The 12,919-nt window shown below is 43.3% G+C and overlaps 1 protein-coding gene across 1 annotated transcript in view; it reads right to left on the bottom strand.

The window, feature by feature from the left end:
• Positions 1–2,710: 2,710 nt before the first annotated feature.
• The window catches only part of GRM7 (glutamate metabotropic receptor 7), a 769,980-nt gene continuing 759,771 nt past the window's right edge, over positions 2,711–12,919 (bottom strand). Inside the window, exon 10 of the mRNA XM_032458837.1 lies at positions 2,711–3,722. Within this exon, the coding sequence (XP_032314728.1) occupies positions 3,673–3,722 (50 nt within the window). The 3' untranslated portion in view covers positions 2,711–3,672. The remainder of the gene's footprint in view (positions 3,723–12,919) is intronic.

Below are 12,919 nucleotides of genomic sequence, written 5' to 3'. Positions count from 1 at the left end.
CGCCAGAGGGTGCAGATGACTGAGACTGCGTAGCTGGTTCGTGGGGGAGCTGAGTGCCCTCCTGCTGTAGCATAGCCCTGTCATCTCCCTTCCTCCATCAGATGAAAGGGTTTTTGATTTAGAATATCCGGCCATCTGTAGAATTTCCACTCCACTTCATAGGAAGAGTGGCTCATCTTCTGGTGAAAAGATCCCCGTCTAATAATAGGGGGTCTCTCACTTCCTGCCAGGGGTGAGGGGAACGTTCGCATCCCCCTTGCCTCTCCGTCGTCATCGCCTGAGCCTTGCCTGCCCTTCCAGGTGCAGAGCCAGTGACTGCTCCCTCACAGGCCCCGCCCTCCTTCCATGTTCTCCAGCTGTTTAACTTCAGCCTTTCCTTCTTTCTTTTACTGATTCCTTTACACGTATTTATGGAGTGCCTACTCCTTGTCAGGCACTGTTCAAAGTGCTGGGATATTACAGTAAGCAGAACATAGAATATGCCTTACCTCCTCCATCTTCCTGCAGAGGGGGACCGACAGAATCAAAGAAGCAAATCTTTAAAGTCAGATAATGATGTGTTGTTAAAAAATAATAAAGCAGGTTGATGGCTAGAGTGTGCCGTAGGGGACTGCCCTGTTAGATGTGGTCAGTTTAAGCAGAAGCTGGAAATAAGTGAGGAAGTAAAGACGCACACATATTCAGACAGTGAGAGTGCGTGTCCGGCAAGTGAACAGGGGTAGAATCTGCTTCATATATTTGAGGAAGAGCAAGGAGATGCGCGTGGCTGGAGAGGAGGAGCATTATTACGCCGTCTGTTGTTGACAGTGCTTCCTAATACACACTGATATGTGAGAAACAGTTCCACTAACCTTGTCCTAGGGCTACAGACACACTTGAACCCACCTACTAGGTTGGGGGTGAGGATTGTGGACAATGGTTAGGAGCTGCATTTTGAGGATTAAAGAAGTTGATGTATTAAAAGCATCCGTCACAATGCATATGGTATGGATAAAGCATATAATGCCTGTAAAGTGTGTAAATACGGAAACAGCAATGCCTTATATGTAGTGCTACGGAAGCTTTAACTTTTATCCTTGTCGTGACCCTGGTCACGGCGACCTCCATTCTCCCCTGAGAAGCCGGAAGCAGAGCAAAGGCCTTTGTAGCTCTTTCCCACCCTAAGGAGAGTTGTTTCCGTTACTTCCCCTGCTCTCTTGGTAATCCATTTGAACCACTGGGAAAGGCTCATACGGGACTTCTTTGTGGAAATGATTTCGACTACACGGTCGGAAGGCAGCCTGGCTTGCCGATGTGCAGTTTTACAGATTCCATTTCCATGTCTAGACTGAGAAGGCACTGCACACTTAATTTTATTTTTAAGGCAAAATGCAAAAACCGTGTTGGTGCTGATGCTACCGGTAGTCGTGGTGGGCACGGTAGCTAACAGGCGTGGTAAGTTAACCAAGTGCCAAGCGCTGATCTAAGCCCCTTCATGGATTCTCTCTTCCTCCTCCTAGCCCTGTGAGGTCGTGGTAGTATTAACCTGTTCTCCAGTTGAGGAAATGGAGGATTCAGAACGTTTCTGCAACTTCCTGCAGGACGGCTAGCAGGCGAGGGAGTCAGGTTTTATCGTAGCTCGTTTGGCTCCACAACTTGAAAATGTGAATAATCCCAACTCATTTATGCCGTGGTTTGCGTTTCTTTCCCACGATCTATTATTGGAAGGATTTTCAAGGGATAGGAAGACCTGGGAGATGGATTTGTTTTTCTCAGTCTGATGTAGAAATGAGTTTTCTAATCTTTACACACACATTACCTGGGCAGAGAGAGCTGAGGGGCATTAGGAAGAGGTCAGCAGATGCCAGAGGTGGACTCCGGTGTGGGTTTCATTAATTGCAGTGGAGAAATGGTCACAGTTAGATTCGCAGTGGTTCCTTGAAATACATTTTGGATTTTGGAGTCCAACCCTGAGTGTTAAGGACCAACGTCACCTCCTGCAAATGGACATTATTTTGTGCTTCTGATACCCAGGTTACTATGAGTTGATCTACGGAGGCATTTCCTACTGTTGAATTTTGGTAACCCCAAGTCTTATTTAGCCATCAACATGGCCAACAAGCTTATTTGCAAAGATACAGACAAATGCTTTATAATTGTTATCTTTAGTTACCTACTTGTCCTTTCGTTAAGTTTTGTAGTTTATCCTTTCCCTAAATTACCCAGTTTATTGAAGCTCAGACATCTGTCTTTTTATTTTCTCTTCCCTCTGGCACTTTTGCTCTGCTGGGTAGATAACTTGCTGAGTAAATGTCTGAGGGTTGTCAGGTATCAACTTCAATTATGAAGAAACAAAATGCATGGGCTTGGTGACAACTATTCAACGAGAGAATTTAGCACTCTCAGTTGTCATGTGCATCTAGATATGATTTTAGTTGCAGGCTAAGGCTTGTTTCTTTAATAAGGTTGGTTGTCCACCTCGTTCCCTAACTTAATTTTGTTTTTATGCAATAAACTGTAACTAAAAAGGGATAAACAACTAAAAATATTTATTGTGGGAAATAAAAAAGTTAACCAAAGTATTTTATTGATACATTCTTGGACAATATCACAGAGTTGGAAGAGAATGGAAAGGGGGGCTTTTTCAGCAAGGGTGTTTTTCCACTAAATTGGCACATGAGCAGCAAGATTAACGAAAGTACTTATTACAAACAGTAAAAAACATACATGCTTTTTTTTTTTTAAGTCCTTATCACACTGGTCAGTCATGGGGGCATGAACCAAACCTCAAGATATGAAATATCCATATTCTTTTCTTCAAATAGCTTAATCATTGTATGAAACTTATTGCAAAAGACCCATATCCTAATTAAAATAACAAAAGAGAACACAAATACAAATATTGAACATAAATTGTTAACATGTACTGTAAAATACATTACTGGCATGCATTCAAAGATCAAGACCTCTGTTCCGTTCAGCCAGTCAATGCCTTCCTTCCGTGTGACCTATTGTATCACCAGAGAGGTGGGGTATACTTTCTCAGCACAGTTTTTGGTCTTTAAATAGCTTTTTTGTCTAAAAAAAATAACATGATTTGCAGTGTTACTATAATCATAATGATACAGTCATGTACATAATTTTTTTTTTTAGTCTGCCGAGATCTTTTTAAAATTCTCATTGTTGTAAAATTTCCCCAAATTTCCCGCCATCTGAGAGAATAGGGCTCAATGAAAACAGAGCATTCGAAAACAAACAGTGAACCGAGGTACAACATCGTATGGCAAAGTGCAAAAGTCCTCACAAACTGTACAGAAAAGTTCAAAACCTTGCAGCCTGGAAGTACGTACGAAGAAAGACAGGTCAGCCCCAACACGGTCACTGAGGCTCTCAATGGTTCATCCCAAAGGGCCCGGGTGGGACTTGAGTCTCAACACTCCCTTGGGTAGGGAAGGTCCAGAATTGCAGCCGAGTTGGCAGTGCTGATGCCAGTGACTTATTAAGCCAAGAGAAAGTAAGGGTATTTCATAAAGCAGCTGTGTAGGACACTTGGATCCTCTACCATTGGTCTCCCAGCCGGGGATGTTCCTCTGGTGATGAGCAGCGGGGTTGGACCAGAAGAGTCCTATGCCAGGTTGGGTGACAGAATAACTGAAGGTCTTCCTCCACCATGGTTCCGTGGACTGGAACAGGTTAGATGACCAGGTTATTATAACTGACATACTTCTTTTTTGCAGCAGGGCCTGAAAGAGAAATGTGAAAGGGTCAGTTGCGGCCATGACTCTGTTTGCAGAGGGAGAATTAGATCTGTGATGACTTGGGTACCAAGTCAAGATGAGACAGTGCACCACTGAGGAACATGCAAATCACTTCAGATTCCTGTGACCATTTCTAGGATTCTGACCCCTAAAGGCAGCTGTGCCCAGCAATTCTCAAACCATCTGGGTTCTCTATTCTGGAAAGTTACCAACTTCCTTTATGGTCTCTACCATTAGTCAATTTATCAGTGGGTGTCATGGTTTCTGATTAGCTTAAAGGACCCATCCATGTTGCAGTGCATTTCCTTTTGTGGTCTTCTCCCAGACTGTCTTGGGAGAGGTCTGTCCTGGGTCACTGGAATTAATTTAGGTTGACTACAGATGAGGCGTACCAGAGTGCCTTCTCTGGTCCTGATTTACACAATCAGATCACCTTAGATTGAATTTTATAGTGTTCTCGTCAGTAAGTCGTAAATGGTAATTTGCAGAACTACTGTCATCAAGGTTTGAAGCTCACCCAAATCTGCCAGGAATCTCAACATGCACTGTCTGTGCTGGCTTCCCTTTAATGTAGGATAAATTGCTTATTTGGTACAGAGATTTCAGGCCTCATCTTCACTCAGTCACTCACTCATTCCTTCATTTATTTGTTCAGTGGGTACGTGTCAGTGGCCTACCATATGCCACACAAGAGGCTCGGCACTGTGAGCAAGTGATGAGCATGTCCGACCCTCGGCTGTCCTCCTGCCGGAACGAAACTAAGACCCCAAGATCCCAAGGTATGTCTCTGCTCTGTGTTCTAGTTCTCACCACCAAGTAATGCGATTGCTGTGGCATGGCATCGTCGTTCTTTGTTAAATCTTTGGGGTTTTGCATCAGCCTCTGATGGACACAAAGGGACCATCACATTCACTGATGACTTACTGCTTCAGGATCTAAACCATATTGTTCATTTAATACAAACAAATAGCAAGAATTATTCCACGACTCTTAAGTAGGGATTTATGTGTGAATTTAGGGGAAGGGAGAAGCCGCAATAACATACTGAAGAAAGTTTGTATCTGAACTTTGAGTGATGCAGCCAGTATGTTATAGATGGATATATGTGCATACACGATACACAAGACTGATCTTAGGTTCCGGATTAAATATTCAGACTCTCCTTCTGACAAATTCTGGTTTGAAGACTTAGGCTCATTTCTTTATTAAATTATGTTGCATTTATTAACTGAAATTAGAGGGAAAATAATGACATTATATGTTATATACTGTATATATTATACATATTATGTGTATATATTATAATTATATGAAATTGAGGGCCTCCTGGACAATCTGGTCATGAGACTGGTCATTGAGCACATTCACTTGATAAATGCATAGCTTCTGTAATGCCTCAGTCTTCTGAGAAGGTTTCCATTGTCATCACGGCTTTCAGTGTCTTCAGTGACGCTTGGTTTGAGTACATGTAGGAAAACTTCCCAAAGATGGTTTTTTTTTTTTTTTTTTTTTTACTCTGAAGCCTGTTTGCAGGGTTGTAGCTAGAAAAACCCGTTTGACAGTTGCGAGAAATAGTCACAGCACGCCTTGTCAATTGCGAACATAGTAATTACCCTCAGGGCAAAGGGAAGGAAAACAAAAACCCAGAAGCCTGTATGACCTGAGTATCTGACACCACCTCTGTTGCGTGTTTAATTAAGACTGTTTTCTGTAGAACCATGACTGGCTAGTGAAAAAAGCCAAACATATTTGAAATGCCTCAAATGGTTTACTTTAAAACACCCGTGACTCAGGAGAGTCTTCACCGAAAGAACACGTAAGTTAGAAAATACTGTCCTTGAGTTGTAAAGCTGAGCATGAATTTGCCTTAAACTATAATCAAGATAAGGTTATGTTTTTAAAAACAAAACCTGGAAATGATGATGACGATAGAAATACACTGTCTCTCGGCTTCGGCATCGTCTTGTGTTCTCCGCAGCCTTGAGAGGAGGGCTCGTGGCGCTGCCCTTGGACTCACCTGCCCAGGCTGGGGTCAGCTCCCGGGCTTACCTGAGGGAGGTGTGGCCTAGACCGGTCCCAGGACACTGAGCTTCTCTGAGCCTTTGTGAAACAGGACAGTTGTCACCCTGCGGGTTGTTAATGGCACAAATGTATGAAGTATGCCAGTTTCTCCTCTGGTAACCTGAGGCATAAATGCAGTTTTAAATTACAAAGTTCTGTACAGATGACTGGCCTCAGTGCACGCTTTCTTTGCAAAGCATCTTAGTAACACGGCAGCAAGATGCTAATGGAGATGTGCAGGTCCTAGAAAGACAATTTCTGTGCTTTTCGGAGCACTGTCCAGTGCATTATAATGTTTATTTTTAAGCCATAATAGCTTTATGCGTACATAAATGCCTATGGTGTCTGCTAATTCCATTTATTTGAATAGCAATGTAGTTTGTGGCCTAGGAAAGAAAACTGCTTAGCTCAGAACAGTTGTGCAGTGAAACACTCACTAAAGAAATACACTTTTTATTTTTACATAGCTGGGATTTTCTCTTTTATAAAGTTATCTGTTTTTAAGGAACAACAGGAGTCAAAGGCATGGCCCCAGCTGGGTTTTCAGGAGTCAGCTGTGTCAGTAGTTCTCACAGCGAGGAGTCCTGAACAGTTGATGCTTACCGAGAGGCAGTGCTGTGGACGCTGGTTTTTGGAATGAATTGCTCATGTACCCTTGGTAGTTATGAAAGCCACGACGGTCCTTGGTGTTCCGTCAAAATCAAGCTCAGTTAACTTCAGTGAACTTAGTTGTTTTCTCCTTGATTTTCTCTGTGCCTTTTTTCTCACAAAAACTTCTCAAAGTGTGTTCTGTGGAACGCTTGTAACTCAGATGACACACAGGAGGTGAAGAATGAAAGACAAAAATGGGGAGGAAGTAGCATCTCATGGATATTATAAGGCACGTTGAATTATGGGGAACACTGAATTAAACAATATTAAATAGGGCTCTTTTCTCTACTCCATATTTAATTTCTCACTTTTAAATATTAAGGAATTCTAAAGTTTAGAAAAAAATACCATGTTTTCCTGAGCTCTTTTGAAAAAACGACCTATCTATAGATGTATACACACGTGTGTGTATGAGGGGTTCAGACAGCTACAGAAGGTGACTTGTATGTCGCAGCTCCCAAAATAACACGTTGACATAGTGGCATCTCTGCTCCACGAGCCCCTCCACCCGCCCAGAGGAGAGGAAGCACAGTGGCGCCGCCTCGGCGCCCGCCCTGACTTCCCGGCCCCGCGCCGGGCCTGCCGCGCGCTGTCGGTCTGCCTTCTTCCCGAGGCCGCTCCGTGACGCTGCTGTGTTGCTGCCCATAGCTTTGCGGTTTTGAGGTTGACTTACGCTAATTTGCTAATTGTAGTCAGTGTAGACTTCTCTTTTAGAAACATGGCAACATTTCTATGACTCTTTTCTTACTGCTGGACCCGACTTTCTGTTTCTGGTAACAAACAGCGCTGGAGTAAATGGCTTCGGAAAAACACCAGTCACGGAGTTCAGTGACAAAGCTGTAGACCAGGAGGGATGATCTATAATACACTTATATTTAACTGATAAAAGATTGCTTCCAGAATTTTTTTAATTCATACAAATTAATAGAAGACAACTGAATTTTTTTAAAAAAGATATAAAAAGGTAATCTGTAGATGAAGAAAAACAAATGAGAAATCCTCAAGCTCATCAGTACGAGAAATATAAATTAAAATAACAATAAGATAGTACTTCATGCCCTCACGCCCCTGCCCTTAAAGAAGAAAGTGTGTGCTGAAACCCCGTGCTGGGTAGGAATGTCAATTGGTAAAATCACATGGAAGAGACATTGGAAGTAGATGGAAAAGCTGAAGACATGCATACCGCTGACCGTTTGGTAATTGTAGTTTCAAGTGCCTGCAGTTGCAGTCACCCTCCAGCAGTTCCCTCAGGCTACCGCCTGCTCTTTGCTCCTGTTGTTGTTGCTCCAAGTCACTTGCTCCTGGGAGCCTTTCCTGACGCCCTGCAGACGAGTGGGTGTCCCCACTCCACTCGCTCTTGCCCTCTCTACTCTTCCCTTGTGATACTTGATACACCCAGGGTGCTTCCCCTGCTTCACACAGGTCTCCAGCATCAGCACGGTCAGTGTCACGAGGGTAGAGACCGTTTCTCCCAAGGGCCCCGGAAGTGTGTGGTGTGTATTCATCGCCCAGTCCTGACCACCTGCTGTCACAGTGGGTGTATTACTCAGTACGCGTGCCTGCGGCGGGGCCTCTGCTCTCTGAAGTCCTTGTCAGCTCTAGGAGCACCTTAGGAGAGAAACGGCACAAAAGTACACAGGAACTTCATGGATTTGCCACCTCTTTTTTTTTTTTTTTTTTTTTTTTTTTGCTTTTTTTCCCCTCAGCGTCCCTGCAGTGCTACTGTGTGCACAGCTAACCATTGTTACAGCAATTCAGGTTTCACTTGTAACTTTAAACCACAGCATTTATTTTCCCATCAGAACAGCCCAGTTAGAATTGAGCAATCAATTTTCTATTCTGCCATGAAAGGAGTCAATGAACATGCTAGGGTTTCTTTAAAGAATCAAACTGGTACTTTAAGATGGAGAACATCAAGCAGAGGTTTACATAGTTCTAAAGTCTGCATTTGTATATCCAGAGGAAACTGTAATTTGAAAAGATACACGTACCCCAATGTTCATAGCAGCACTATTTACAATAGCTAAGACAAGGAAGTAACCTAAATGTCTATTGACAGATGACTGGATGAAGAAGTTGTGATTACACACACACACACACACACACAATGGAATAATATTTAGCCATAAAAAAGAATGAAATAATGCCATCTGCAGCAACATGGTTGGACCTGGAGATTGTCATTCTAAGTGAAGTAAGCCAGAAAGAGAAAGAAAAATACCATGTTATCACTCATATGTGGAATCTTAAAAAATGACACAAATGAACTTATTTATAAAACAGAAACAGACTAAAGGCTGCCAAGGGGGCTAGAGAGGGGTTAGGCGAGGGCTGCTGTCCTCAGAAGGGTGGCAGCTGAGGTTCAGAGGAGGCCGTTGTCCCAGCAGAGACTGGAAGGAGATGAGAGAGAAGCTATGCAGATACCTGGACCGCAGAGTGAGCAGCAGGTGCAGAGCCCCGAGGCAAGGCTGGCATCTGAAAGTCTAGAGTGGCTGGTACACAGAGAGTCGGCAGAAAAGGCAGCGGGCGTGGAGACTTCCCACTCTGGCAGGAGGTGACGTCACTAACTTGTACATGGAGAAAGGATGGAAAATCCTGCCTGAGATGCTCAGGAGAGCTTTCAAAGTAGAGGGAATGTGGAATTGTGTCTTGAGCAGTGAACGGCAGACATTCTCTTGCCTGGGGACATGAGGACACGGGTGTTGAAGAACATTCCATCTGGAGCATACTCTGTTAGTAAAGCATATTCCATGAAAAAGTGGGGGATTTAGAGAGAGTAGCAAGAAGTTGAAAGGAGTTTGGTGAGTACAGGGCTCATGCAGAGAAGAAAGAATGATGGAGGGGATGGCAAGGGAGATTCATCTGATTGCCATGGGTATTTTATGTTACATAGAAGGTACTGGATATTAGAGTAAGAGAATTGTACCAGTGGGACAGAGGTAGAGGATGGTAATTGCAAGAAGGGAGATCAGCTTGGAGTTGATGGAGTGACTAGGATTGTGTCTGCAGTAAGTGGAATCCAAGACAGCACTACAGTGGGGCTCTCGACGTGGCCACCGTGGTCCTGGTCAAAACCATGCCCTCTGGGGCAGGAGACCATGGGCAATTGCCTTGTTGGTCATCGTCATGGGAAAGTATCCTTGAGGCCAGAACTGTGTTTGTTTTTGAATTTGGGAGGGGCTGGAGTGTGACTCAACAGTCAAGGTCCGTTACGTTTGGTTCAGTTGATTCTTGTTGGGGCTTCAGATCTTGGAGGACTAGTGGGCTCAAAGGAGAGAAAACCAGAGAAGACTCCTGGCCCAGGCAGAGGGAAGAGTTGAAGGAAATCTCAACTTTTCTTCCTTTCTTGGAATCCAACTCAGTTTAACCTGGTGGGCAAATGGCTGGGCTTGAGAACTGAAGGTCTGTGCAGGGATAAGATGGCTGGAGGATCCCATGGAGAGGTTTTGGAAGATGGAAGGATTGATATATAATAGGAATCAACCACAGCTTCACCCTCAGCTCACACTCAGCCCTGAACCTACCACTGTCGGTCTCAACATGAGGACTCACATGGTCTTCTGTCGTTGTGTTGTCCGCCTGGCCCCAAACTGTGTCAGAACACTTATAGATTCTGACCTGTAGTTAACTACAAGGTAACAATTCCTTCCAGGCTTCTCATCGGAAAACAGCCCTGAGAATTGCATCCAGTCCTTCATTTTCTCCCTCCCTGGGTGTGTCTGTGTTACGTGATACGTGGCCTCCTGCCATGTTTTCTGAAGCATCCGTGTGTGGAATGCACTACTAGAAACCCAAGAAAGATTTTTTTCCTCATGTTAGAATGGAAGTGACTTTAAAAACTAAGTATGTCTAATGATCTGTTTTCAGAGTTTGGCTCTTAAGATATGGAAATCATCATGTCAGGCGTCAGAGGGAGAAGGTGGCAGTGGACGGGTGCTGTGTGTTGAGAGCAGGACGTGGGCCGTGCCTGCCGGGTCCTTGCCTGACCTGGTCTGAGTCGTGATTCTCTCAGCACACTTGACCTTGTCCGCTGAGCAGCCTGCTGACTGTAGATGCGAGCCCGCGGGGCACACCGGGCTGTGGAGGTTTGAAGTCCCTCAAACACAGAGTTATCGCCGAGACGCAGAGGTGTGTAGGAGTGAAAGCATGAAATGCCGTGATCTGGGCCAGAAGCATAGTCCATGCTGCTACCTTTCCTTTCTCTTCTAACTCAGCTTCCTTCTGCACGCGTGTGTGGGGCGGGACTAGGGGAAGTCTTAGGAATTGACTTATTCGTTAAGATACTGCTAAAGACTGAAAAAACACAGAAATGAAATAAAGAAGAAGCAGGGAAAGAATTTTGAGTCAGGCTGCAGAGGCCATACAGAGAGCGTTTCATAAAACCCATGTCAGACGTGTGCCCAGGAAAGAAAAGAGGCTGTGAAGGAGAGAGGCCCTCGGACTCTAGGTCGTCTATGTTCTGGAATCTTCTACCCCTAGATGTTTTTGAAGGTGGCTTTTTCTCCTACTACAGGTTTCCATTTAAATGGCACCTCTTGGAGAGGCCATCCTTGACCTCATCTATAAACCAGCACTTAGCAGTTCTCACTGGTGCTCCAGCCCACGGCATTTTTGTATCTTTCATCACCCATCACTATCATTGCCTAAGGCTTAACATTTATTTATGTCTCAGTTTATTTACTTGTCTCTCATCTAGCATTTAAACCCTATGCATTTTGTGTTAATCACCGTTGTATCCATAGACGGTACCTAACGTTAACCTAAGTAAATAGACAGCAAAAAGACAACCTACTGAATGGGAGAAAAATATTTGCAAGTGCTATGACCAATAAAGGGTTATTATGAAAAATACATCAACAGCTCATGCAACTCAATATCAAAAAAAAAATGAAACAACCTGATTAACAAATGAGCAAAAGCCTGGAATAGACATTTTTTCAAGGAAGGCATAGGGATGGCCACTAGGCACATGAAGAGATGCTCAGCATCGCTAATTAGTAGAGAAATGCACATCAAAAGCACAATGAGATACCACCGCACACCAGTCAGAATGGCTGTCATCAAAAAGTCTACAAATGACAAATGTTGTTAAGGATGTGCAGAGAAGGGAGCACTGTTGGTGGGAATATAAACTGATGCAGTCACCATGGAAAGCGGGATAGGGGCTCCCCCAAAAAACTGAGAATTACCATGTGATTCAGCAACTCTAGTCCCGAGTACATATCTGAAAAAAGCAAAAACACTAATTTGAAAAGATTCTTGTACCCCAATGTTTATAGCAGCATTATTTATAATAGACAAGATAGGGAAGCAACCTGAGTGTCCATCAACAGACGAGTGGACGAAGATGATGTGAGTGAATATATAGTATGGAATACTTCTCATCTCAGCCATTTAAAAAAGAATAAAATTTTGTCATTTGCAGCAACATGGATGGACTTGGGGGGTATTATGCTTAGTAAAGTAAGTCAGACAGAGAAAGGCAAATACTGTATGTTACCACTTATAGGTGGAATCTGAAAAAATAAAACAAGCTAGTGAAACAAAAAAGCAGCAGACTCACAGATATGGAGAACAAGCTAGTGGATAAAGTTTGGGAGAGGGAAGAGGGGAGGGGCAGGATAGGGCTAGAGGACTAAGAGGTCAGAACTACTATGTATCAAATAAACAAGCTGAAAGTATATGTTGTACATCACAGGGAATGTAGCCAATATTTTATAATAACTATAAGTGGAGTATAATCCTTAAAAATTGTGAATTACTGTGTTGTACAACTGAAACTTATGTGATATTGTAAGTCAGCCATACCTCAATTAAATAAAGAAGAAAAAAATACGTAGTGAAAGATCCTTGGTTTGGGATTAGTTGGAACTAATAACAAGGAGCCTACTCACGTCTCCTCATTTTTTTTTTTTTAATTGAAGTCTAGTCAGTTTACAATGTGTCAATTTCTGGTGTACAGCCTAATTTTTCAGTCATACGTATGCATAAATATATTCCTTTTCATGTTCTTTTTTATTATAGGTTACTATAAGATACTGAGTAGAGTTCCGTGTGCTTTACAGTAGAAACTTAATTGTTTATCTGTTTTACGTATAGTAGTTAGTATCTGCAAATCTTGAACTCCCAATTTATCCCTTCCCACCCCTTTCTCCCTCCTTGGTAACCGTAAGTTTGTTTTGTATGCCTGTGAGTCTGTTTCTGTATTCCTTAAAACTTCTCCCTTTGATTGATGCTTTCAGCTGGGATTTTTTCTCCTTCTTTCTGAGATAAGTGCCAGGTAGCGAGGAACCTGGTAGCCCCGCCCCAGTCTGTTCCCTGGAGCATGCAAGTCCTCTGATCTTCATAGCTGTTGGGCAGTTCCAGCCACCCAATCAGAGGAAACAGAAAAGTCGATTATTTATCACAGAGAATGGTCAAGAGTAATCACAAGTATTACTTGAGGGAAGAGAAAAAAGACTGTATTTGGA

Source organism: Camelus ferus, chromosome 17, assembly GCF_009834535.1.
Source record: "Camelus ferus isolate YT-003-E chromosome 17, BCGSAC_Cfer_1.0, whole genome shotgun sequence".
In the NCBI taxonomy this organism is placed as follows: Eukaryota; Metazoa; Chordata; class Mammalia; order Artiodactyla; family Camelidae; genus Camelus; species Camelus ferus.
The sequence above is the reverse complement of the archived record's forward strand: the minus strand, read 5'-3'. Positions and strand labels throughout refer to the sequence as shown.